The sequence below is a fragment of the Prunus persica genome, chromosome G2 (genome assembly GCF_000346465.2).
Source record: "Prunus persica cultivar Lovell chromosome G2, Prunus_persica_NCBIv2, whole genome shotgun sequence".
Lineage (NCBI taxonomy): Eukaryota > Viridiplantae > Streptophyta > Magnoliopsida > Rosales > Rosaceae > Prunus > Prunus persica.
The window spans coordinates 27,079,287-27,105,574 of NC_034010.1; the positions used below are offsets into that span (position 1 = coordinate 27,079,287).

The window sequence follows — 26,288 nt, forward strand, 5'->3', positions numbered from 1 at the left end:
AAAGTTGAGAGGTTATTCTGTCTTTTTTGAAAAAGCTTTGGCTTTTTCCAAAAGTGAAAGTTTTTTTATGGGTAAAACCTAAATTTACTATAAAACAAAAATGTTACCACAATAGATGTGGCATTGAGATGGCAATCACAGTATTGTGTACTTGCAAATCTGATATTATTAATGAATCCGTAAAGTGCAATTCTTTTCCAATTAATCATCAATGCTTACGTGGATAAACCCACTAGATTCAAAGGTTAATATTGGCTTGTTAATTTACTAATGCGTTTGCTAAAAGGCACATGCGTTACGTTATGTATGACATCATATACAAAAAAATTGACTGGCAAGCTGCCCTTGTGTAATGTCTATAACAAAAGAGCTAACAAAACTTCTTATAATTGTAGTTCTTTAAAAGTTCATAAATGATTCATCTTTACATAAATAAATAGCTAAAAATGTAATGAGGAAACATTAGGAAGTCGAACGAGTCCGGAGCTTTGCAAGTTCTGCTTGACGGCAGCCTAAATGAAACGCGATCACTATCCACAGCAAACAGACCTGGAAAAGATCAAAGAGAGATACTTCGTTATTCTTTGATGGAGAGAAATCGTCGGGAAAAAAGATGCAAATGCTTTACAAATTCCAGGTGCCAAACAAAACTCGGGCGACAACAATTCATAAAGCTAAACACAGGATTTTAAGAAACAACTATAGAACAGGATACACCCTCCACCATTGGACTTGGGGGAGAAGGAACCATTAAGGTCCAGGGAACCAAATTTGTGTTTTTATACCCGAACTGAAAAAGAAAACGGGAGAGGGATGAGATTTCACACATACAGGCAGGCCGTAAAGAGACACAGTTGATGCTCTCCCATCAACAGTGCTGAAAAGTAGTTTGTACATTCCTGCTGCTGTAGCATCTCCAAGTCTTTGAACAAATACATCAATGCAAACCTGCAGTATGATGTAATTAGTGAAATAATGTCTCAAATAGTTCGGTGATTTGCTTAAAGTTGCACACGACACAATTAATGCAAAATAAGACACCAAATAAGAGATCCTGTATTGAGTGGAATGGCTATAGTGAAGACTTCTTTTTGCTGTTTTACTTTATATAGCAAGCGCCAATGCATGCATCAAAGTTATTAAAGCACTTTCTCATATAGAGGAAACTAAGACACCAACAGCAAGCACCAAGTCACACAGTTTCGTGGATGAACATATTTTATAAAAAAACCAATTTTCTATGTAAAAAGAATTTAGAAGCTCGTGCCTTGGCTTTGTATTTTTCATCCTGTGAGACAACAGTAAATAGGAGTTCTCTGCCAGGCCTGGTCACAACATAAGTGACAAACTGCACAAAAGAAAAAAAAAAGGAAAGAAAACTGTAAGATCATCTTTCTCCCAGAATGCAAAAAGATTCACCTATGCATATTACATACAATTAACATGTTTCAAGCAATTTACCTGCAGACATCTTGGTTAAATTGCGTTATAAGATAAACTTTGAAAGGGTAAAAACGGAACCCAGAAGTTAGAGAATACAAACCTTCCGGAGGGTCTCAGAAACTGCGACGGCCACCCAAGTTGGCCAGACAGCTATAGCAACCAAATTTAAGAAGGCAACAAATGGAGTGGCGCAAATAGCTGTAGTAACCCCCACAACAGTTAGAAAACGCCCCTGTGAAAGTGCCATAAAAACATAGGAAAGTGATTATAGATAAATGCCCATGATGATAGATGATATAAAATATATGCATAAGAGGAAACAATTGTTGGAATTCTAAGATGGTAAATACATCAGTAAATACACAGTTTAACCATGTAATAGATCAGTTACACAGCATGGCACTTTCGGAGCAACATTCATTCCAAAAACACTATCAAAATCCGACAAGTCGGCATTCTAAAAACGCTCCCCGATTTGCTTCAAGAATATTAAATTTTTTCTTAAAATGTCTAGAAATAGAAACATATCCAGGCATGAGACTAGCTTTCTTTCTTCACTCTAGTTACAACAGAAATCTAAAAGGATAGGGCACCTAAATAGCCTTCAACAGGAAAGCTGAAAGGCGATAAATTTAAAAACAGCTGCAAACATGAAGTAGCTAATCAGTATACACTTTCAGTAAGGAAACATTCTACACAGCATATCTCATGTTAATTACTTTAAAAACTAGAGAAAACAAAAACTACATAACAAAAGCTCATCCTAAGAACCGCATACCGTTATGGTAAGTTGTCCAGCAAGGATAAAAACAGCAATAAAGCTGTTTATCTGAGCCAACAATTTTCTTCTTCCAAGAGAGCTAGTAACGGTCATGGCAATGACATTCACTTTCTGCAGTTACAGAAAAACAGAGATAAGAATCAGCAGAAAGTCGGAAGGAATGAAAGGAAAGAGTTGGTTAATAAAATTCACATCAGCGCTTAAGTTAATTACACTGCATGCTATACAGAGTTAAAAAATCTAATGGAGCACAATACACAAGAAGAATCATACTGCCATTGATCAGATAAATGAAATTAAGAGTACATTAATTTATCTGATTCTTGGAAAAAGCAGAAAGCCAGTTCCTTAAAACTCTCATAAGAAGATGCCAAATCATTAAGTAGTTCCTCCACAGACAGCAAACAGGAGGAAAGGAAAATAAAAATATAATGGGAGAGGCATCATATCTACAGACAATCAAGACAAGTAACACAGATAGAGAGGCTGATTTATACTAATTCTGAACTCATGACAGTGGATGGTCTTACCTGAAAATAAAAGAATGAAGAGATAACTGCATTCAGCCACAGGAACAAAGATACATACAACAAGTAAGATGATGCCAATATAAACCAAAATCCATCTAAGATGGCCCAAATCTGAGGTTTCACCACCAGAGTAGGTGACTTAGGGGAATTTCCTCTGTTGCGAATGGTTTGCCCATCAGGCTCATTTTTCCGATCAGTGTCAGCTTCTCTAATACCAAAGAAGAAACCAAGTCAAGAACTAGAGAGATTTTTACAAAATTGTAACCGATAAGATAATTCATAGGCTCACTTTTCTGATCCAAATTCCACCTTCCAGCAAACATATCTTGTCAGTTTGAGTACCATGTTAAAGAAATCAAAGAGAAATTTGTTAATATAGTTGACCTGATGGGTGATAATTCCTCAGGGACATGGACATGGGATACATCCAGGGTTATCCCTTTTGATGACTGTGCAGCAAACTCCATTAACAATGCAGAAAATAGCAGTAGAACTGCAACAAAACAATGCATGGTATAAAACCCATCACACATCACACACAGAGAAAATATCAAATTTCAAAAGTCTGTTTGAGCAAACATACATGGCCCCAACCTAGCCATTCCCGTGGCAAACAATGACCCAAAAAGCTGTCCAAGTGTGGCGCCAGCACCAATAAAACCAAATAATCTTGAACCTGACTGAATACAGAACAAGTTAAATGCATGACAAAATTTTTTAGTTGCCATCAAATTCGTGTGGCAGGATACATACCTCACTGTCCATAACATCAATTACTCGAGCCCAAGTTGAAGAAATTGTTATTAGATTAAGTAGGGCAATCTTCAAAAAAGAAGAAACTTGTATCACCATACAAAACTTGATAAATACATTATTTTTGATACACACAAAAAGTTTCTAACAGTTATTGAAAAAAGTGATTTCGACATATTCATACCCAGAGGAACAATCCAATTCTGACAGAGACATAGAACCAACCAAGGTTCTCCCACCCTATGGAATATGCAGTAGTGGCTTGATTAACATCAACATTTTGGCCATTTACTGAATTGGAGGACATAGTGACCAAACCCTATATACAAAGAAGGGAGCTATCAATATGAATGAATAAACCCAGAATCATATTTCTAGAGTATAAAAGCAACCAAATCAGAAGTAATTGTAAGCTCATGAGATTTCATCTCACCTTCACCTCTTGTTGTGCTCCAGCCGATGAGAAATGCCAGAGAAAGAAGAATACAACAAGCGATACACTAAAAAACCTGTGCATTAAAACCAAAGCCTGGAATTTCAAGAAGCAACTATTACAGAGCGACATGTAAAGAAACAGAAATTAAAATCTGGTAAGAACCAGCTACCTCGGTTTGTTTTTTAAGTAAAAATAAAAATTTCAAACTCCATATCCAAACTGGGTATATAGCAAATGGTGGATACACACATACCTTGCCTTTAGAAACATTAGGCAAAGAGAAAATGAGAGTTGCAACCGGCGCAGCAATCGAAGTGAGGACCAAAGACCCCACAAACAGACCCGGGAGGCTCGATAGGCCTAAAGAGATTGCACCCTCATCGCGCAATGGAAGCACCACGAAGTAGGCACACAAAATCTGCATTGATAATCAAATTAAGCTAAAAAAACAAAAACCCAATTCATAAACTAAAGAAAGTAATGCAATTAAGCAAAGGGATTGAAAAATATAGGAGAAACAGAGTAACAGCTGAGACAGGCTTACAAAGAAGAAGCAAGATGAGGAGTGCAGCAAAGCTGAGGTCTCGTGAGGATGCACCACAACGAATGTGGAGAGAATTGCATCTATTCGAGACCTACTCATCTCTCCCCTGTAAATGGAGGATTTGATGATATGGTTGATAAATGTTTAGGTTCTGATAATAAGAAGAAGAAAAGGAAACGAAATGAAACAGCTTGGTTCGAGGTTGAAGATGGTCGTGTGAAAGTCAAATTATGTGACTGGGCCTGGGTTCTGGGCTGGCCCAAAGCTCGTCATATACACCGCAAAACCAACAAATTAGATTGTGCCCATTTGCTCTCTCTCTCTCTCTCTCTCTGTGGCTGTACCAAGTGTGCCATGCCCAGCCACCTGAGTAAAGCATCTAAATTTCTCAGCTCAGCTTTCACACTCAGACTCGCACCAAACCCTGCAAAATTTCGCTGCTCCGTTAAGCTTTCAACCATGTCTAATGGAGAAGGAGCAGTTCGCTTCCCTTTATCTGCTTCAAGCACTCTTGTCATCCAAAAGGGAGATATAACCAAGTGGTTCATCGACGGCTCCACAGACGCCATCGTCAGTCCTTCTCTATTTCTCTGGACTTTGTAATACTGTTTTCTTCTTGTTTTCTTCTGTTTGGTTCCCGAGAAATAACAGGAAAAAGAAAGCAGGGAACTTTTGAGCCTTTTGGGTCTTGACTCTTAACATGGTCAATATGTTTGTTTTTCTCTTACTGGGACAACAAAACCTCAAATCAGGATGTTCAATTTTGTGTAAAATTAGATTATTTGTTAGATTTTCTCAATGTTATTATGCACTGTTATTATCAGCTCCATGAATATGCCAAATTGCTCTCACTGAATACTAGTGCCATGTTTCTGAAAAGATACTCCAGTTTCGTGTAATTTCTTTCAACGATCACACATGAGTTGTCATCAATTTGAGCATGGTTTATTGCATATTGATAGACATTTTTGTAGGTTAATCCAGCAAATGAGCGAATGCTTGGAGGTGGTGGTGCAGATGGAGGTAGTTTTGTTTTCCGATATGGTTTTCTATTACTATGTTGATCTTTTGAAATGATCCCACTGTAACTTTATTGATTTTCAATGCTCTTTTAGCTATACATAGGGCTGCTGGCCCAGATCTTCTACAAGCATGCTATAGTGTCCCAGAAGTCAGGCCTGGTGTCCGTTGTCCCACTGGAGAAGCAAGGATTACCCAGTAAGTTCTCATGATTTAACTACTCTTTGTTCTTATGGCATCACTTGGTTTTTGATTCGTACGCCACATAAGCAGTGATCAAAATACATTGTGCTTGATGCAGAGGTTTTAAGTTGCCTGCTTCTCATGTAATTCACACTGTTGGACCGATCTATCGTTCTGACAGTAACCCGGAAGTTTATCTGAGTGCTGCATACAGGTTGTTATCTGTTTCTTGCTGCTGCTTTTTTGGTAGTTTAATTTGTTACTCCTGATTGAAATTCCTTTCATGAAACTTGATTACAGGAACAGCTTGAGCATAGCCAAATCAAACAACATTCAGTATGTTGCATTTCCTGCCATTTCTTGTGGCGTGTATGGGTAAGTTGACAAAAGAACTTCCTTGGTGCTCTAGTACATAAGCTTTACATTGGAGGATAAGAATCATAGTAACATCTGATCATGTTGCATGAGGTGTATTGAATTGATCTATAATCTTTCTCGCTTTCCATCACATGGAGTTGAAAGATAGTCCTGTTTCTCGTTGTGGGGCAAATTGTGTATTTATGGTCTCAAGTCATATAACCTCATGCTTGATAGTATTAGATTATTTATTCTATTTTTCCCCATCTGTTACTGAAAGAAATTTGTATGGACTTGTTGATTTGAAGTTGTAAACAAATGACAAACAGAATAATCTCCTCATCATTGCCATATTCTTCCAGATATCCTTATGATGAAGCAGCCACAGTAGCTTTGTCTACAATTAGAGAGTCTGTGAATGACCTAAAGGAGGTATGTATGCATATTTTTTCTTCATGACATGGTGTTAATGTGGGCTTTATCATTTGGTTCTACATTTTCAATGTCTTTAATTAGAAGGGCCATGATTTGTTCTTGTGGAAAACAACATTTTTCCCAGTTTGAAAGCCATCGAGAGAGCTATCAAACAAGCTTGCTTAGAAGTTAAATAAAAATTGACTAATGTAATCAATCCCTTGACCAGTTGAGTTTTATCAAAAACTCATTGGCAATTTCATTTTATATTGGTTGCAGGTGCACTTTGTTCTGTTTGCAGATGATATTTACACTGTTTGGTTGGACAAGGCCAATGAATTGCTTAAAGCTTAATATGTACCAGGAGCAAGCAGTTAGCAGATATATGACTTACCTTTCTGTCATCATATGTGGATGCAAAACTTTTCATGTAGAGTGTTGACTTGTAATGTGTAGAACAAATGGTGAATATCTTCTTATGTTGCCAAGATACTCGAGTTATTATTATGATGGAAATTTCATGGAATTATTACAATATGTATGAATTTGCAGAAGCTGCCTAGTGTTTTGTGGGTTCACACTGGACGGCCAAAAGTCAGGCATTGAATATGATTATAAGTGACTTTGTTTAAATGACTCAAATAATATACAATCAGCTAATGGAGATAGGCATAAACCTACTTGAATTGCGGAGCGGGGAAAGAAGGAAACATGGCTTTGCTATATTCCAGATTCATTAAATTTGTATCCATAATTCATCGCATAAGAAACCAATTTCAGCCTGTCCAACTTTATTCATCTCCAGTTTTAAAGATGGGAAACCATTCTATGCTGAAAACTCTGCCCATTTAAGTAACCGAACATTTCACGTCCTCATCAAACAATTAGAAAGCAACATACAGATGACTGAACCAGAACAAAAACAATGGAAAACTCTGCTAGGTCTTGTATGAGGAAGCAGTAGCGAAGCAACATATCGGCAACTTTATAACAAACAAAATTCCGAACTCAATGGTATGAATCAATGACTTTATGCGTCTGCATCTAAGTTTTCCGCATTAGGAATCTTTGTCCTTGGGTGCATTTCTCGGAAGTCTGTTGAAAACACCCTCATCCACGATTTTATAATGCTTTGAAAATTGTCGGTGGATCTTTCCGTAACACCTGTCCACAGTCTCTTCATATTTGCTGTACAAGGCAGGAAGTGTTACCGATATGATTGAACCTGCCACCATTAAAGCAGAATATAAGTACAAAACTTTACAATAAACTTACATGTATCAACCCCCACTTTGTTTTTGCAAGAACATAATTCGGCATAATGGGTCCAGAACTTGACAAATATAAAGCAAAGTTTGGAAGAACTAACACAATTGCCTCTGCTTAACATTGCATAAGGTATATGAAATGCCAAAAAATAACAATAAAGCTTCATATGGGACATCACAGATCATTCATTTAACAGGCCCAGGAGGATGGTGCACATACCAATATAAGCAAGTGTAAAGAATGAGAAAAAGCTGCCTATGACAGACAATAGCCACAGACAAACCACCACCTGTCAAATGCACAGTAGCTTGGTAAGATACTTTCTTCATTCGAATCAGTAATATTTGCAAATGCAAAGTTAAAAGACAACTAATCTGGTGTCAGCCAGATAGACATTGAATCCCAAATATATATTCTACCCTGATTACAATTGTTCCAACTATTTACCCTACAAGCCATGGAAAATTCACATTCCATCTGGGTACTCTATTTTCATCAGATAAAATGAAGCACAGTAGCGAGACTTTAAAGGCCTGACTAAACTCGCTAGACAGCTACAAAGCCCAGGTAGTTCCTATGGTATTAGTGTAACATGCCACATAACACTGACCTTGAAGAACAGTCTAAAGTCTTTGCCAAGCGTGATGTCATGAGCCATAAGCAGCACATTGTTGATTTTGACACGAAATGATGCTGCAGCATTATTAACCATTTCCTCTGATAGTACTAGCTCCGGTAATGTTTGTAATTGTCTACTCAAAGAATATGATAGTTAACCTCATTGAAAACAGTTTCACTGCTAGGTTGACAATAATATAAGTGAAGAGGGTAAGAATATTCGTACTTATTTCTGAAAACAGCATAGTTGGCTCGAAGAAATAACAGTACAACCAAAATCAGCAAGACATCTGAACAAATGGATAAGAATGATAATCCAGACCGCTCAAAGAGGAGCCAAGAAATTGTAGCAACAACGATAGCACCAAAGGAAACACGCCCCCGCTTCCACAACAAAACATCAGCAGCTAAAAAGGAAAGGACAGACAGTAAGAAAACAAATTAAGAAAATACTGAGAAAAGAACACAGGTATTTATACAAATATAGGCTGTAGCAGGTAAACCGTAAACAATGTTAAGACATTGATGTTGGCAGGTTTGATCACTTTAACTAACTTCTCACTTCTTTATTTGGAAGTGAAAACCATTCTCAGCTCAGATTAAAGTCGTCATCAAATTCAGATATTGGAATTCAAATCCTGCATTCGAGTTGTTCACATATGCATATGAGGGAACAACTAGCCTAGCTATTTTAAAAGACTCTTCTGGAAAAACAAATGTGAAATTCCAGAAAGAATGAGGCAATTTTATCTGCGTTCTGACAAGCAATGGATTTTAAATTTTAAAAAGAAGCATTCAACAATAATTTGCCTCCTTGTACATGAGATTTTCCTGAACCACTAGACAAAGGGGCATACTGGATGCGCACTACTAGAAGCCTAGACTATATCAACCTAATTCAAGTTCTTCTGCATGCATCAACAAAGTATAAAAAATCTGTACTCTTGCATATGTCAAACTGAAAAAGGAAGTCTTGCACATGAAACAATGGCATTTGCTCCTCACTGTCACGATACTTAAACTCTTGGGAAGAGACGGCGCTGGTAGAGCCATTCTGCGGCAAAGTAACTCAAAGAAACCAACAAAGGCAGCTTGCAATTCAGTTTCCCTAGGTCCAACATAAAAGGCAGTTACTTGCCTCACGAAGCAAGCCTTTCGACACAGCCATCTCCTACTCTAGAAAATGCAAGTGATGCCACTCCAAATATTTTTTTCATTGTTTCTTTTTCTTTTGTTTAATCACTTGCGTGGAGATGAAAACAAATTCCCAAAGAAACCATCTTTTTCCCCCTCTATAATTTCAGGCATCTCTTTCCCTTCGCAGATTTAACTAACCACACATTCTTTTCAACTATGAACATAATTGTGAACTGCCCTCTTTACCACAACCTCCACATTATGCCTTCATTCATCTATTGGTTTTCGTTATCCAAAGTCAACTCTAATTTCAATCAATAGAGAATAAAAAACCTTATGCACAGGATAGCCCTAGTTTGTGACAAATCAGAACTACATTCAAGCTGACCAATCAATTCTACAAAGTAAATGCCACTCAATATTGCTCCATCCAAATATAAACAACCGTGATCAGCATCATTTCAGATGATCAAGAAGCTAAAAACATAGCATTTTCAACAGATAACGGAGACAAGTGACAAAACCCAAACTTGAAAAGAGGAAAAGGAAATTAAATAGAGATTCCACATACCCAAAATCCCAGAAATGTCATAGAAGTTCAATAATGTCAGACAAAAGTTTAATTCTTTCCTCACCTTGACCTCCACCCAAGGAGTTGTGCACTGACCCTTGACGACCAAACAACCGATACCCAGAGCTACCTGCTGTTGGGGTATAAGAAGTAGAAGCCACGGCCTTCCTTCCATCCCCATCTCCCTCTGTGTTGCATAAATCTTGTGAATTCTCCATCATCAACTTCAACCCTCCAATTTAAACTTCAATATCTATCGCTAAAGAGTAAACAGTTATAAATTCGCAGTTGTTTCTCCGAGAATTGAAACAAAACAAAAACAACAAGACAGTCCCCAGTTGGGATCTGAATCATCCGGTGTTTGAAGACTTCGGTCTGCACGGGTTTCTAAGCCAAGACACTCGTCCAATAAACCAATGACAAAAACATAGTAACAGTAACTCTTTTTTTTCTTCTTTTCCCAAACCAACTCTTTTTTATTTAATTTTCTAGGGTGTGACATCATGCGCAGCATGTTTTTAGATCTACAAGCTTAAACATGCCATAAAGTTTGGAAATTTTGGGTCATAGTTGACAATTAGACATTAAATATTGAAACTTCGAGACCATGGAGCACTACCCACTAACTTTTTTTTGGTTCAAATTTCACTATTCAAAATGAAATTTATGAAATGGGATTGGACAAATATTTTGCTGATTGATGATATTTCCTCAGCTCAACTTAAGCTCAATGTAATTCTAATGGGGTGTCATTTGTTACAGTATCATAGATCAAACAATGGAACGACGTCGTGGCGCGAGAATTAACCTCCAGGTCCAGCTTCAGTAGAAAAATCTTCTATATAGCTCCCAAAGACCAAAGCTTTTTTAACCGACCGCGTCGCCTCATTGTTGAGGAAAGAGAAGGATAGAGACACGGAACCTACTGGCTCAGTGAGCTATGAGCTGTGACCTCTCCATCTCTCTTAGAAATAGGAATTTTGATGTTTGACGCAATTGTTAGGTGCATCTCTAACTCTAATCATCGAAGCATCGAAGCCAAGCGTCCAATTCCATAACCACTGCAAAGCGTATGGACAGCCTACCCAATTAGCCATTGACTCATTTTCATAACACTACCACTTACCCATTAATCTTAACCATCAGATCTGAGACTTTGATCACCTCAAGACAACGCCACCTTCAATTCTTTGATTGCCCTGTTCTCAGTTTTTGCCACTCTAGGTGAGTTTTACTTCTTCTTCTGCATTTTTTTTTTCTCATTTTGTGGAAAAAAATATGGACTTTGTAAGATTTTTGGGTTGTTTGTGCTTAGCTTGAACTTGGGTCAGAGGCAAAAGATGGGGGAGGGCGAGAGGTTTCAGCTGGGGACAGTGGGGGCGTTGACTCTCTCTGTGGTTTCATCGGTCTCCATTGTCATTTGCAACAAGGCGCTCATTAGCTCCTTGGGTTTCACTTTTGGTAAGTTTTTAATGACTGTTTCCTTCTTTTTCTTTGGTTTGAATGGTACTCTCATTTATAATATTGTTGCCTCATTTTTGTTGTTTTTCTCTCTGTGGACCGTGTGTGTTGTTTCATTCAATGCTGAATTTATTTGGATTGCCTCATTTTCTAAATATCTAGTTTTGGAAACTTCATTACGTTTTTGTGGGGTGTTTTAGAGGCGTGTGAAGATTGACGAGCTTTAAAGGTTCTGTGTGCAAACAAAGGAAACTGATTAAGTTGTTGCGATTGAATAACGAACTTACGTAACAAAATTGGAGCTTTTGAAACAATTGTTGTAACTACATGTTCTTTTTTCTTTTAAGGTATGATGGGGTTATTCTTGGTGTTCCAACATGTTATAGCTTTCGATTTGTAGTTCCACTTCAATGAGCATTGAAATATAATTTGACCAGTTTAATATGCAGCAAGGAGATGGAACATGGATCCTTTTGCAATTTGGTTAAACATGTTCCATTGGTAAAGCCCAGTACTAAATGTTGTCTTGTTTTGAGGAGAAATGAGGAGAATGCACGATTATTTTATTTATATGTGATATATTATAGCAATCCTGTTCATCTTTACTTGTTTCATTGGAAGTTGCTGAGATTAGATTGTTATACATATTTGTTGTGCAGCCACAACTTTGACAAGCTGGCATCTTTTAGTCACCTTTTGTTCCCTTCATGTGGCTTTAAAGATGAAATTCTTCGAACACAAGCCTCTTGATCAGAAGACGGTTACGGGGTTTGGCATTTTGAATGGGATCTCAATTGGACTGTTAAATCTGAGCCTGGGGTTCAATTCTGTTGGCTTTTATCAGGTACGTTTTCTCCTTCAATTTTATTTTGACTTCTTGGTTTTTAGCTAAAACTTTGATGTTTCAGCATTTTCCTAAATATTAGAATATCTGAGATACTCTATTGTTTTTGCATTCTAGATGACTAAGCTGGCAATCATCCCTTGTACTGTACTATTGGAGACCCTTTTCCTTGCAAAGAGATTCAGGTTTCTCTTGAAACACCCGTTTACCTTCTTTTGACTAAGATGCTGATTTACTTGTATGCTCAAACATATTTAAAAGTTTAAACCAGTAACAAAGCCAATTCTTTGTATATATGCACAGTTTTAGTGTCGCATACATATTTATATATTGCTGTGTATATATTTTGGATCCAGAGCTAAACCAATTGTTTGTTTGTGAAATATAGACTTATGATATTGGTCATTCATGCTTTGAACTATGATATGTGATTGTCCCTAAAATCTCAATTATTCACTGTGCTCTGTTTTTAATTTATTTTAATAAGTAGAATGCTGTTATTTCTTAAATAAATAAATAAAAACAAAACAAAACAAAAATGTGGAGGAAGAGGAAGAGGGGGGAAATGTGTGAAGGTAAGGTGGTGTATTTGAGGAAAGCTGTTTCTTTTTTCTTGGTAATCATGAGCTAGCTGTTTCTTTAAGGATAATGATAGAACTCATGAAATCTAACCATTTTTTACCAAGGTTAGTTCTTTATCTTTTAGCACCTTGTAGTGCCAAATTGTCATAAGCCATCACTTATTCTGACCAACTCAATTCGCTTCCTGCTTAGCCTTCTTTTGCCCTTATAACTGATATATGTACATCAATCTTTGCTAAACCTACTGATTAACATCCATCAATCCCTTCACTCTTCTCACATCACAGTTGGACTTTCCACCCTCCTCTTGGTAGTTCTCTTCTTTTCTGAACATCTGGATTGAAATCATTATTGAGCTCTAGCTCAATGCTTCAAGCTCTTTCTATCACCCATGGACTTCCTGCGACATGCATTGGTCCAATTATTTTCTAAATTGAAGTCGCCTTTGTCACTCTCTACATTCATGTTACCTCTTCTAGTCTGAACCTTTTAGGTGAAGTTTGATTTGTTAACCAATAGTGTTGCGTTCTGATTTCTGATTTCTTTACCTATGACGGTACTAATATTGCCTTTACTTTACTGTTATGGCAGTAGGAGCATTCAGATTGCCCTCCTTGTCCTCCTCCTTGGTGTTGGGATTGCAACAGTTACTGATGTTCAACTCAATGCTCTAGGAAGTGTCTTGTCTCTACTTGCAGTTATTACAACATGCGTTGCTCAGATTGTATCCTCAACAATATTGTCTTTTTTTGACAAATATATATGTGCACTTCACCTTATAATATAAACCATTGACACATGCACCACTATATAATTAAATCAGGGAAATACCTGAACCTAAAAATTCTTAAATAATATTGTCTAGTGTCATGGATACAGATTCTCTGAACCTTACTCTAATAGTCTTTTATGGAGAACACACTTCTATAGTTGACTGCATTAGGCAAAGAAGTTGCACAAATGTGCCTTCTCTATGTGGAAATGTACCCTTCTGTTTGGTGGGAAAGGCTAGGTAAATAACTGACCAGGAAGTTCCCATATTAGTTGTTTCCGTCCTGTAAAGCATAAGTGCATGTACGAGTCAGAAGCTGTTCTGGTCTGGCAGTTCATAGTGCTGGATACTTGTCATTACGAAGAGCTGACACACACGCCCTTGTCAAGGGCTTTTTCTTTTTTCTGTGCATGGATGGTTATTAAAATTATAATCTGATGATAGGTGTCTCAGTAGCAGGGTATTGTAGGTTCTCCTATCCAATTTTGTTTGATATCTTAACTAGTTTATTTCAGATGACGAATACCATCCAGAAGAAGCATAAGGTTTCTTCAACACAACTTTTGTATCAATCATGTCCGTATCAATCAGGAACTTTATTAATCTCTGGCCCATTTCTGGATTGGTTTTTGACCAATCAAAATGTATTTGCTTTCAAGTACACAACTCAAGTTCTGGTGAGAGTTGAAATAATTTTTTGAACAATTATATCTTCTTCCGCTTTTCTTTGAAAGCATTACTGATTATGTATTCACTTTCTGAATTGCAGGCTTTCATAATTATATCCTGCCTGATCTCCGTGTCTGTAAATTTTAGCACATTTCTTGTGATTGGAAAGACATCTCCCGTCACCTATCAGGTTCTTGGACATCTGAAGACATGCCTTGTGCTGGCATTTGGTTACCTTCTGCTTCATGATCCATTTGACTGGAGGAACATCCTAGGAATATTGGTTGCACTTATTGGGATGGTTTTATATTCTTATTTTTGTACTCGCGAGAGTCAAAAGAAGGTTTCTGAAGAAGCAACGCAGCCATTGCAGGTTTGAGCCTGTTTTTTAAATTTCTCTAATTGCATTATAGAAATTCGAATCATTTTTTTATTTTATAACATTGTATGACAAACTAATGTGTGAAATCCTCTCTTTTCCTTCGAATTGGTTTCAGGCTGGGGAAGGCGAATCCGATCGTCTAATAGGTGTGGAAAATGGAAGTGGGGGGGTGGTAACTGATGCTGTTGCTCAAAAGGCCCCTGAATGGAAGTCAAACAAAGATTTGCATGCGTGAAGGGTGATGGTTGGCTAAGCTTTTTCAGCCTTGTTGATTTACACACTAATAGTAATATTAGCAGCATAAATAGAGTTGTTAGAGCAATGACAATATTTGTTGGTGTGTATTATTAATTCTTCACCCTTCTTCTGTCTCCAATTTAATTTGAACAGGTCTGGCTGGCTGGGTCTGGCCTTTTCTTTACTAAAGTTATAAGACTGCCTAGCTAGGATATATAATTTAAGAAAAACTCAATTGTGTTAATTTGAACAACTGAATTAATCAAATACGATATTCTTTCAAATAATTGACAAAATAGCTTCTCTCTTGATAAGTTGGGAATAGGAATTGGAATTGAAGAAAACGTGAGGGCTAGGCTCCCCATGATGGCATGTGTTGTTTATAATTTCTATGGGTAAATTACTCAAATGGTTCTTAAACTTATACTCGATTTACATTTTGGTCCTTCAATTAAATTATTCGTTCAAATGGTCCATCAACTCTGTATTAATCGCTCAATTGATCCTATTGTTACATTATGTTAATGTCGGAAGGGTAAAACTGTCCATAACCGTCATATGTTCCCAAATAGGTGATAAAGTGGTGATACATAAATGATACAATAGTGATAAATGGGTGATTTATAGGTCAAAAGTCTTATTTACCCCTTCAATGTAGCATGTGCTGCTCACATGACTAAATTTAACAGAAAATATAACGGTATGACCAAAGTGCCGATTAATAAAGAGTTTGTGGACCATTTGAACGAATAATTTAGTTTATGGACCAAAATGTAAATCAGGTACAAATTTGAGGACCATTTAAGTAATTTGCCCTAATTTCTAGGTATGCCATAGTTAAAAATTTATCTTCTTCTTTTTCTTTTTTAGATTCTTGCTATCCAATCAAAGTGGGAAAACAGAGAGTTAGAAGGCTTGCCAAAGAAATATGAAAATGAATTGGTGGATGTCCATAGCTTATGGACACACACATGCATATATTCACACACATACACACCCCCGATCAAACACTAGTTCAACTTCAAGAATTGTCAAATAAATATATTTATATATAGGCCCCTCTCTGTACAAATCGGGCAAAGAATATGTGGAACTTGTACGTAAATTATTCTCAATTAATTAATTAATTAATTTATGCCTTGCGCTTTTCCTTCTTTTTTTTTTTTTTCAAATGTGGAGCTTGATAAAATATATGTACCCAACATATTTAATTCTCTTGATGCACATGAAAGATCTCAACCTAGCTACTTAATCATCCCCTATTAAATAAAAAAGACACAAGCATGTGCCAAAATTGGCAAGTAGGTCATTATAACTAAATTCACCATTTATTAAACGTGTCATGGCGTGTTGACTCAAATTTGACTCACAATTTTAGTCATGCGGGTTGACAACCCCCTAATTTTATGTACATATTTTGAGTCGACAATTGCCACCCTTAACAAGCATACATCAAAATTATTTGAAGACAGTCTTGATCAAGACCCTAACAAAGCAAATTTTTAATGAAAAATTTCTGAAATTGTCAAATATATCTTCATAATCTTAATTTTTTTTATAATAAAAAATGACATACATATATATATATATATATAGAGAGAGAGAGAGAGAGAGAGAGAGAGAGAGAGAGAGAGAGAGAGAGAGAGAGAGAGAGAGAGAGAGAGAGAGAGAGAGAGAGAGAGTGAGTGTGTGTGTGTGATGGAGAGTTGTGCATATTTATATAATAGTTAGGGTTAACTGTTTTATTAGTCCTTGAATTTAGATCCGATTTGCATTTGAGTACCTCAATTTCCAAAATGGTTCCCGTGGTCCTTTAACTTTAGTTTCGTTAAGACAAATGGTCCTACCGTCAATTTTGTTAACTTTTCTGTTAAGTGTAGGAGCAAAATAGTATTTTTGTATCAAAATTGATTAAAATACATAGGTGGTGCAGGCTGGATGCATTTTCAAGCATGCTTGCTCTTGCTCATCCTTTTTTCCATCCCCCGTAGAATATTTAGCTTAGTGCATAAATAAAACAAAAATATGACTGTGGCTTGTTAATTTACTCATGCGTTTGCTAAAAAGCACTTGCGTTTCGTATGACATCGTATACGATGATTGGCAAGCTGCCCTTGCTGTAATGTCTAACAAAAGAGCTAACACAACTTCTCGTAAAGGTGCTTCTTCAAAAGCTCATGAATGATTCATCTTTAAAGTATATAAACAGCTAAACATGTGATGAGGAAACACAATCACTATCCACAACAAAACTTGGGAGACAACAATTCGTAAAGCCAAAAACAACAGTTTCGTAGGAACCAAATTTGTGTTTTTGTAAGCGAAACTGAAAGAAAACGGGAGTGGGATGAGATTTCATACATACAGGCAGGCCGTAAAGAGACACAATTGATGCTCTCCCATTAACAGTACTAGTAGTGCTGAAAGCTAGCTTGTACATTCCTGCTGCTGAAGCACATACTCCCAGTCTTTGAACAAATACATCAATGCAAACCTGCAGTATCATGTAATTAGTGAAACAGCGTTTCAAATTGTTTGGTGATCCGCTTAAAGTTTAACATGACAGAATTAATGCAATATAAGACACCAAATAAGAGATCCTGTCTTGAGTGGAATGGCTACAGCGAAGACATCTTTTTTGGTGTTTTACTTTATAATTATATAGTACTACGGAAGCAAAGCAAGCGCGCCAATGCATTATGCATGCACCAAAGTTATTAAAGCACTTGCTCATATAGAGGAAACTAAGACACCAACAGCAGCAAGCACCAAGTGACACAGTTTCGTAGATGAACTTATTTTATAATAAAAAAAACCAAATGCATTTGATTTTCTATGTAAAAAAGAATTTAGAAGCTTGTGACTTAGCTTTGTATTTTTCGTCCTGTGAGACAACAGTAAATAGAGTTCTCTGCCAGGCCTGGAAACAAGATTCACCTATGCATATTACATACTATTATCATGTTTCTAGCATGCAGACATCTTTGGTTAAATTGAGTTATAAGAAAAACTGTGAAAAGGTAAAAACGGAACCCAGAAGTTAGAGAATACAAACTTTCCGGAGGGTCTCAGAAACTGCGACAGCCGCCCAAGTTGGCCCGACAGCTATATCAACCAAATTTAAGAATGCAACAAAAGTTACAAAACGCCTTTGTGAAAGTGCCATAAAATTAAAAAACACAGGAAAAGTGATTATAGATAAATGCCCATGATAGCACTTTCGAGCAACATTCATTCTAAAAACACTACCAAAATCCAAAAGTTATTTTTAATATTTCTTAAGATGTCTAGAAATAGAAACATATCCCTGGCATGAGACTAGCTTTCTATCTTTACTGATAGGATCCATAAATTGCCTTCAGCAGGAAAGCTGAAAGGTGATCAACTTAAAAACAGCTGCAAACATGCAACAAGCTAGGCAGTATACACTTTCAGTGAGCATAAGCAAACATTCTGCACAGCATATCTCATGTTAATTACTTTAAAAACTAGACAAAACAACAACTATATAACAAAAGCTCATCCTTAGAACAACAAACACCACACACACACACACAGAGCAAATATCAAATTCCAAAAGACTGAATAAGCAAACATACATGGCAAACAATGACCCCAAAAAGCTGTCCAAGTATGGCACCAGCACCAATAAAACCAAATAATCTTGAACCTGACTGAATACAGAACAAGTTAAATGCATACCCTCACTGTCCATAACATCGATTAATCGAGTCCAAGTTGAAGAAATTGTTATTAGATTATACTAATTTTGGAAAATATATATATTTTTTTCAATCATCAGAAAAAGTGAAAAAAAAGAAGGTGATTTCGATATATTCATACCCAGAGGAGCAATCCAATCCTGACATAGACATTAACCAACCAAGGTTCTTCCACACTATGGAATATGCATTACTGTCTTGAATCTTGATTAACATCAACACTTTGGCCATTTACTCAAATGGAGGACATATTGACCAAAACCCTATTTTATCAGGAACTTAAGAACAGAGATATACAGAGGACAATTAGATTGGAGAAATTACAATGCATGCATAGGTAACCAATACAGATGAACCTCTATTTTCCCAGCCAAGCATGTTTTGTGATGGAATTGCGAAAAATGTCTTATGAGCTATTTTTTCACGTCTTGAATTAAACAACCACCATCAGGCAAAACAACATTGCTTATTTTTGGATAGCGGAAACAACATATAAGGCAAAAGAAAACCACAAAACAAGCCCAAAAGTACTAATCAGATGAGTTAACCCTCCAATGAACAGACCGCCATGCCTTTTCTTTTGTTGTCATTTAAAAACATAGGAAATTTGGGTAGTTGAGATTGCCTTGAAGAAAAAATTAATCTGAAAAGAAAAAAAAATCTAGACCTTTGAGATCATGAAGAAGAAAAAAACTGAAACTAGTATTAACTTAGCATAACATAATACACACACTCATTATCATCACCTTCTTCAATCCTTACCTGGACTAGTGCCAGTAAAGAGTACAGGCATTCTCTAACTTATCAACTTCCACCTCAATACCACAAAACTCACGTACCAAGCGGCGGTATGTTACACCCTGACGCGTTCCCTGCCAAGAAAGAAATAAAGAACAAATTTCATTCAAAATATTAGGTAGCTTGATTGATTTATTTACTTATGAACAATTTAGCCAATCACGTTCTGCAGTTATGGAGCTGTTGATGCAAATGAGATAATGGTTGATGCAAAAAGAGATGATTCCTCTTGCCCAGATTACTCTTATAAACTCATTGCTATTCCGAGTGAGGTGCATGATCCCAAGCAAGCTTACTCACTTCCGGAACAGGAACGGGAACAGGAACGTCCACGAGCCATGCATAAGGGAGGCGGGCTCTTTTGTCTGTCTTTCGTTTTGGCTGCAACTGGAAGGTATTCCTTCTTCGAGGTATAGGCTGGCCGCAAGATGTCAAAAGGAAGCCCATGTTTCTTGATCTCATTTTTTGCGCCTTGCCCTTTCTTGAACTCATTACCCGTACCCATGGGGGAAAAAAAAACATTTGCTCAAGACGGTGACATAACGTGTAAGTTGAAAGCCATCTCTCCTTTTACATAAAAATGCAATTTTCCTTCTCAAACCCTAAGTCTAACCCGAGCTGTCTCCTCTCTCTCGCTCAGACATAACCCGAGACCTCTCTTCTTCTTCAATCCTCATCTCTCTCTCTCTCTCACTCATAGCATCATCATCATCTCATTTTTCTGAGTCAGACTCGCCCAGACACGCCGAGGCCGCCTAGGCGGGCGCCTAGCGCCTAGGTGCAGTGTAGAGCGATTTTTAGAACGCTGACTGGTTAAATGAGCAGGACGTCTGAAACAAAATGCCTTGATAATAATGTTGAAGCCGTAGCTTAAAATGTGAATCTAAAATCATCAAAACAGGAGAAATAAAATAGCCACCATAAAAACCCACTGGGAGGCCGCCTAGGCTGATTTTCCAAGCACTGGCCGGTTAAATGGGCAGTTTGTCCGAAACAAAATTCCTTGATAACAATGTTGAAGCCATAGCTTAACATGTGAATCTAAAATCATCAAAACATGAGAAATAAAAGAGCCACCATAAAAACCTTATGGGCGGCCGCCTAGCGCCTAGGTGCCGCCTAGGCTGATTTTTCAAACACTAGTTGGTTAAATGAGCAGGCACTCAGAAACAAAATGTCTTAGATAACAATGTTGAAGCCTTAGCTTAACATGTTTGGTGACCAAGCGCGTGTCGGAGCGCGAGTCGGAGCGAGGCGGAAGGAAATCGCCTGAAGCGTTCATCTATTTAGCAGGTTGCATGTTTAGCACCGCGAGGCGTGGAGAGGCATGGCAACGTGTGGCGAGGTGGACGAAGGGCCGCTGTTCTGCAAGCGGCTGCGAGAGGAAGAAGATGACCATGCATGTTTTTTTCAGGGTTCGTTGGTAATGAAACGACTTCGTTTCATATAGTTAATGAAACTCTCGTTTAGCACTGAGGTTACTTATTTTTAAATCATGATTTTTTTGTTTTTAACAAACAACATGCATATATATATATATATATATTTATTTATAGTATAACCCTAATATATGAACTGAATTGTGTTTTTGTTTTGATGTTGAATAAATCTTTTAGATTTAGGGATTGATTATTATGTATGAATGAGACCATTAGTACTTATATTTGATTATACTTAATACATTATTAGGGTTTAATAATAATTAGTAGTAAAATTTAATTGTGTATTGTATTATTTATCATTTTTTTATTATAAAATAAATTAATGTTCAAAATGTCTACGCCCCAACGTTTCAAGGCTTACGCCTCACAGAGCACGAATAAAAATGTTTTGTCTCTACGCCTCGTCTTTCAAAACATTAACTTTGGTCAGAAGTGTCCTTCTGCCTAGGGCGATTTTTCATAGCAGCGCCATGCTATTTGCAAAACACAAGCTGCCCTTGGTTCCCATTGCTGCAAACCAAAGATGTTATTGGCTGACTTATTAAGACTCAAGGAGGTGCAGCTGCACCTCTCCTTGTCGGAAAATCTCTTACATCTGCAATTGAGGTTTCCTGAGGCGCAGTTCTTGTGAAAGATGACTACTATGCCCTAGGCCTTTTTTTTTTTTGGATAATCCCAAAATGAAACGACGCCATTTTGAATTTGGGGAATGAAATCCATTTAATGAAACGGTGTGTTTTGTGACTTGAAAACAAACGATGCCGTTTCATTTTATACAGAAACTTCTCCGCATCTGATGCCTCTGGTTTCTTGCCATTTGTATTTCTGATATTGCCGTATCCACTTCTTAATCTTCCAAGGAAGGGAATGGAAAGCCATCCACAATTTTATATCTTGCCCCTTCAATCTCATTTCCTCCAATCTTGCAGTTTCTTTACTGCAAATATGTCTGTTCCACAACAAAACACAGTTCATCATGTGATGTCCCAAAGACTTAAACATTCTTGTCAAAGATGTATCTAGTTTCTGATTATTATCCAACAACAATGCATTTAGATGAATGGGTATAAGATTTAGCAGCAGGGGAACTGAAAGCTCTGAAATAAAAATTACTAGTGTTTCGAACATCCGAATCCTTAATTCCTAAATTCCTTTGCAACTTCTCTAGCTTTTCTGCCAAGTGTTGAAGTTCTTCCTCCAGTTCCATACTTGCGTTCTTTTCTTCACAAATCTTCTCTCTCCCCTGAAAACCAATCACAACATCAAACATGTCACAGACGAACCATATAATGTAATACTTTCGTGAAAAGAAATCAAAAACAGAATGCAGACGATTGTTACGCATCCCAATGAAAAATATGAACAGAAAATACTAAAAATAACAAAGCAAGATGGCTAAAGGTTCAATGTGTTCTTTGCTTTTCTTTCCCAATAATTTCTTGTTAACAAAATGGATACAAAATCACCAATTAATCCAAAAAATTGAAAAGAATATTTGAATATGAGGTTACTGGAGTTTCCAAATGAGATTTTAAACTTCAATAATCTCTTTACTATATCTTTTTTGTGAAAGAAATAAATCGAAACTAGAACTTCAGCCGTGTTATTATCACGAAATGAATTTCAAAATACCCTCCTCATTCCTTCCTTCTCCATTTTCTTAACAACCAAACAGAACACTCTGTTTAATAGATAGAGACCGTGATGCATTTTGTTTTGTTAAAACATAGAGACGACATTGAAACTAGAGCTCAAATTCAGGGGCTGGGTGTCTAATGAAAATTTTCTGGTGTCCATAACATAACCCCAACCCCACTAAAATCACATGGGCTACAGTTGTTAGATTATAATCGGTTAAGCCCGGCAAAGAAATATGAGAAAACTTGGATCCGTTTTAGACGAAAATGATAGCCCAAGGTATCTGGGCACACGATCTGGGCACACGGGTCGTTTTTCCCAGGACCGCACCCAGATTCGCACCTACAATATATATTTTATACGCACGCTCTCACCTCACTCAAGTCTTCTCTCACTCTCTCTCTGCCCTCTCCTTTCTCGTCCTCACTCAAGTCCAGCAACACACTTCGATGGCTCTTCGATCTCTCGTGGCCAGGAAATCCCTTGGATTGGGGTTTCAGAGCAAAGCCAAAATCCTCGCCGTAGGTTCTACAGCTCATTCCCGTGGCTTTCAAACCTTCTCGCTTCCCGACCTTCCGTACGACTATGGCGCTCTCGAGCCTGCAATTAGTGGCGAGATCATGCAGCTCCATCACCAGAAGCACCACCAGACTTACGTCACCAACTACAACAAAGCTCTTGAGCAGCTCCACGACGCCATCGCCAAGGGTGATGCTGCTGCTGTTGTTAAATTGCAGAGCGCCATCAAGTTCAATGGCGGAGGTCTCTCATCTCTCTATCATAATCTATGTGTTAATTTTTGTAATTATTTTGCTGCATTCGTTTTCTTTGAAGATTAGGAATATGTATTCAATTTTAATTTTCTTTTATTTAAAATTTTCAAAGCCCCACTGGAAAATGGAAATGATTGAACTCTCTTTGCTTGTGAATATGATGAAATTGCGAGTTATAACTTGCTTCTCCATTAAAAATGAGTGTTGAAGTAAATTGATATGGGAAGTAACAGTTCAATTAGATACTGTTGTGTTAGCTTGGTGATAATAGCTGCTATGGAATCTATGGTTTCTTTGTATTTTTTTCTAATATTTTTGGGTGTCAACTCGAAGACAATCTAATCTTAACAAGAAGCAAGCAATACTTCTCATTTTACATTATTTTGCCTGTTTCCATTCCCAAATTCATTCATTATTTTAAGATAGAATTATTTGGTCATCCCATTACTTTGATTCTTGCAGGTCATGTCAACCACTCGATTTTCTGGAAGAATCTTACTCCTGTTGGTGTAAGTTCATATTTCCATATATCTGTCTTACAAGCCTGTTTTTAAGCCTTCATCTGCCTAATACCGCAATGATTTGTTCATGGCAGCAAGGAGGTGGTGAGCCCCCTCATGGTTCCCTGGGCTGGGCTATTGACACAAATTTTGGTTCTATGGAAGCATTAGTGCAAAAGATCAATGCAGAAGGCGCTGCTTTGCAGGGTTCTGGATGGGTGGTAAGTTTTGCATATTGTTGATTTTTCGAACATTTGTTTCATGTCATTTGACTAGATGCTTCAGTCGAAATTCAGTATGGTTACCTACTTCTTTGATCTTTCTTGGCAGTGGCTGGCTCTAGACAAAGAGTTGAAGAAACTTGTGGTTGAAACCACTGCAAATCAGGTAAACCTCACAAGATTTACTTTAAACCCATCTACATCTACTAGTATAGTATTTCGCTCTATGTCTGCTTAACAGTAATTCTAGCCATATTCAAATTGCATAACGCCATCCTGCCTGTTGACTGATGCCCTCTCACTATGATGTAGTTTAGACTCCTGATGAATTGTACAATTAGCCCCTTATGGTCCTTCTTCTTTCCAGTAATCATGCAGGCTTGGGAACTGTTTGTTGTTGACTTATCATGGTTAGAATTACTCTAAGAAGTTTAGATCTAACGTTGTGTTGAAAATTTGTTGCTTTTATGTTACCTCATCTTTTAAGGATTGTTCAAATATTAAGATTTTAGGATCTGCAAAGGTTGCTGTTCTGGAACACTTTGTATAGCCTTCTTTTGATTTATTCTTTTAGGACTCATAACAGTTGACTGATGTGCAGCACACACATGTGGTGCTTCTATTTCATCAGAATATTTGTAAATCTGATTAATTTTGTTTCAGGACCCATTGGTTACCAAAGGACCAACTTTAGTTCCATTGCTTGGTATTGATGTTTGGGAGCATGCGTACTACTTACAGGTAAGTTTAACTTGTGGAAATTTGCGTCTCCTAGATTTTCTTAATAGTTCTGTCTTCCTTATGCTTACAAAGCTTAATGATGCAAAAGTATAGGGCTTTATGCATACAGCTCTTGAAAACTTTCAATTATTCTCATTTGGGGCATCAGTTTATAACTGTAGTATATAAGAGTCAATCCATATTGATGTATTCTCTTAACTAGTGAGTCTAAGAGGGGTGTTAAAACTGTCTTTATGAAACAACAATCATTTTTGCTCATTGGAGTCGAATTATTTATGCGGGAAACGTCATCCTGTGTGATGAAGTTTGTGTTTAGGCTTTTATTCAGTTTTTCTTTTTTCCAATGATGTTCTGTATTCAGCCTCCTTCATATGGGGGAAATTTTTTAATTAGCATATTAAATAAATACTTTGAAGACTTCACACGAACTCATTGTTTATTCAATTTAAAATCAGCTTCGCTTATCACCAAGCCCAATGATGAAAGCATATAAGATTTATTGTCGGATCCATTTGCTCGTTTAGCAGTGGTTTTTGATCTGTGTGATTATTTTCCTGCTTTGCTCCTCATGTATCATGTGAGATGAATTAAGACATCTGTTTGTGATGTTGCAGTATAAGAATGTGAGGCCAGATTATCTCAAGAACATATGGAAAGTAATCAACTGGAAGTATGCCAGCGAAGTGTACGAGAAAGAAAGCCCTTGAGGCTTTGAGCAAATGAAGGGTGGCATTTGCAGCTAGTTGAGTTGATGAAATAAAATGATCTGTGTGACAAATGAGGCCCCCCCTTATTTAATCATCGACATATCCCATCCCAATCCCATCCCTTGTATGAAATTGAGATAGTGTAAAAGAGTTATGTACGTATTTAATCACTGTTTTTTTCTTTTTTGTTTGTTCCACTGTTTGATCGTTTGATGCAATAAGTTATGTACGTAATTGGAGCTTTGTCTATTTTGCTGCCTGAAATAAGCTTTGTCGTCAACTTTTGCTATGATTTTGAGGGGCTTGTTGAGGGTAAGTAAAGTCGAGGCACTATTCAAATCGTTGCGATCCAACCATGTTGAGATCTTATAGAAATAAATAACTGTCTTGGAAAAACAGTGAGCGATCGATGATATTTTCAGATTGATACCAATGACTGTAAACAACTTAACTAGTTCTGAAGAAAATGCATTTCCTTTTGAAGAAAAAGTCAGGAAAAACTATTTTACATATGTTTAAGACTATTTTAAAATGATAGAAAAATAACCAAAAATCAAGAGCTCCGAATTTCAAAATTTCAACCATAACAAATAATTATGGATCTTTAAATGTTAACAACCATAATTTTTGTTAGCTATTTTATCAAATAAAAACAAATTGTTTTATGTTTAGAAATAATTATAAAAAAACCCTATATATTTGTTTGGTTGGAGAAAAAAATACCCTATATTAATCTTATTTTT

At 37.0% G+C, this 26,288-nt stretch overlaps 5 protein-coding genes across 7 annotated transcripts; 3 read left to right on the forward strand and 2 right to left on the reverse strand.

Moving 5' to 3' along the window:
• Window positions 327-4,690, reverse strand: LOC18785348. Of its 3 annotated transcripts, none has more exons than XM_020557050.1 (13): window positions 4,488-4,690; window positions 4,197-4,361; window positions 3,941-4,036; window positions 3,692-3,826; window positions 3,508-3,576; window positions 3,349-3,430; window positions 3,139-3,247; window positions 2,755-2,962; window positions 2,222-2,335; window positions 1,544-1,675; window positions 1,268-1,348; window positions 832-948; window positions 328-549 (listed from the first exon to the last, which is right to left on the reverse strand). In XM_020557050.1, exons 1-13 carry the CDS (start codon window positions 4,584-4,586, stop codon window positions 463-465), a joined length of 1,494 nt encoding a protein of 497 aa, XP_020412639.1. In that variant the 5' UTR covers window positions 4,587-4,690; the 3' UTR covers window positions 328-462. The 3 variants fall into 3 exon arrangements, with proteins under 3 accessions (XP_020412640.1, XP_020412639.1, XP_007219036.1); XM_007218974.2 differs by having other exon boundaries at window positions 3,338-3,434; XM_020557051.1 differs by lacking the exon at window positions 4,488-4,690 and having other exon boundaries at window positions 327-549; window positions 3,338-3,434; window positions 3,941-4,016; window positions 4,197-4,312.
• Window positions 4,785-7,015, forward strand: LOC109947211 (macro domain-containing protein VPA0103). Its single transcript, XM_020557052.1, has 7 exons — window positions 4,785-5,057; window positions 5,462-5,510; window positions 5,603-5,705; window positions 5,809-5,904; window positions 5,991-6,065; window positions 6,410-6,479; window positions 6,741-7,015. Exons 1-7 carry the CDS (start codon window positions 4,842-4,844, stop codon window positions 6,813-6,815), a joined length of 684 nt encoding a protein of 227 aa, XP_020412641.1. The 5' UTR covers window positions 4,785-4,841; the 3' UTR covers window positions 6,816-7,015.
• On the reverse strand, window positions 7,164-10,598 carry LOC18785586 (reticulon-like protein B16). The gene is made up of 5 exons (XM_007218234.2): window positions 10,121-10,598; window positions 8,575-8,755; window positions 8,341-8,482; window positions 7,950-8,019; window positions 7,164-7,686 (listed from the first exon to the last, which is right to left on the reverse strand). Exons 1-5 carry the CDS (start codon window positions 10,275-10,277, stop codon window positions 7,520-7,522), a joined length of 717 nt encoding a protein of 238 aa, XP_007218296.1. The 5' UTR covers window positions 10,278-10,598; the 3' UTR covers window positions 7,164-7,519.
• LOC18784892 (uncharacterized membrane protein At1g06890) lies at window positions 10,910-15,295 on the forward strand. Its single transcript, XM_007218156.2, has 8 exons — window positions 10,910-11,280; window positions 11,372-11,517; window positions 12,177-12,361; window positions 12,479-12,546; window positions 13,535-13,667; window positions 14,231-14,392; window positions 14,485-14,757; window positions 14,882-15,295. Exons 2-8 carry the CDS (start codon window positions 11,397-11,399, stop codon window positions 14,999-15,001), a joined length of 1,062 nt encoding a protein of 353 aa, XP_007218218.1. The 5' UTR covers window positions 10,910-11,280; window positions 11,372-11,396; the 3' UTR covers window positions 15,002-15,295.
• On the forward strand, window positions 22,976-25,832 carry LOC18784827 (superoxide dismutase [Mn], mitochondrial). Its single transcript, XM_007218235.2, has 6 exons — window positions 22,976-23,365; window positions 23,839-23,885; window positions 23,972-24,097; window positions 24,207-24,263; window positions 24,761-24,838; window positions 25,453-25,832. Exons 1-6 carry the CDS (start codon window positions 23,053-23,055, stop codon window positions 25,543-25,545), a joined length of 714 nt encoding a protein of 237 aa, XP_007218297.1. The 5' UTR covers window positions 22,976-23,052; the 3' UTR covers window positions 25,546-25,832.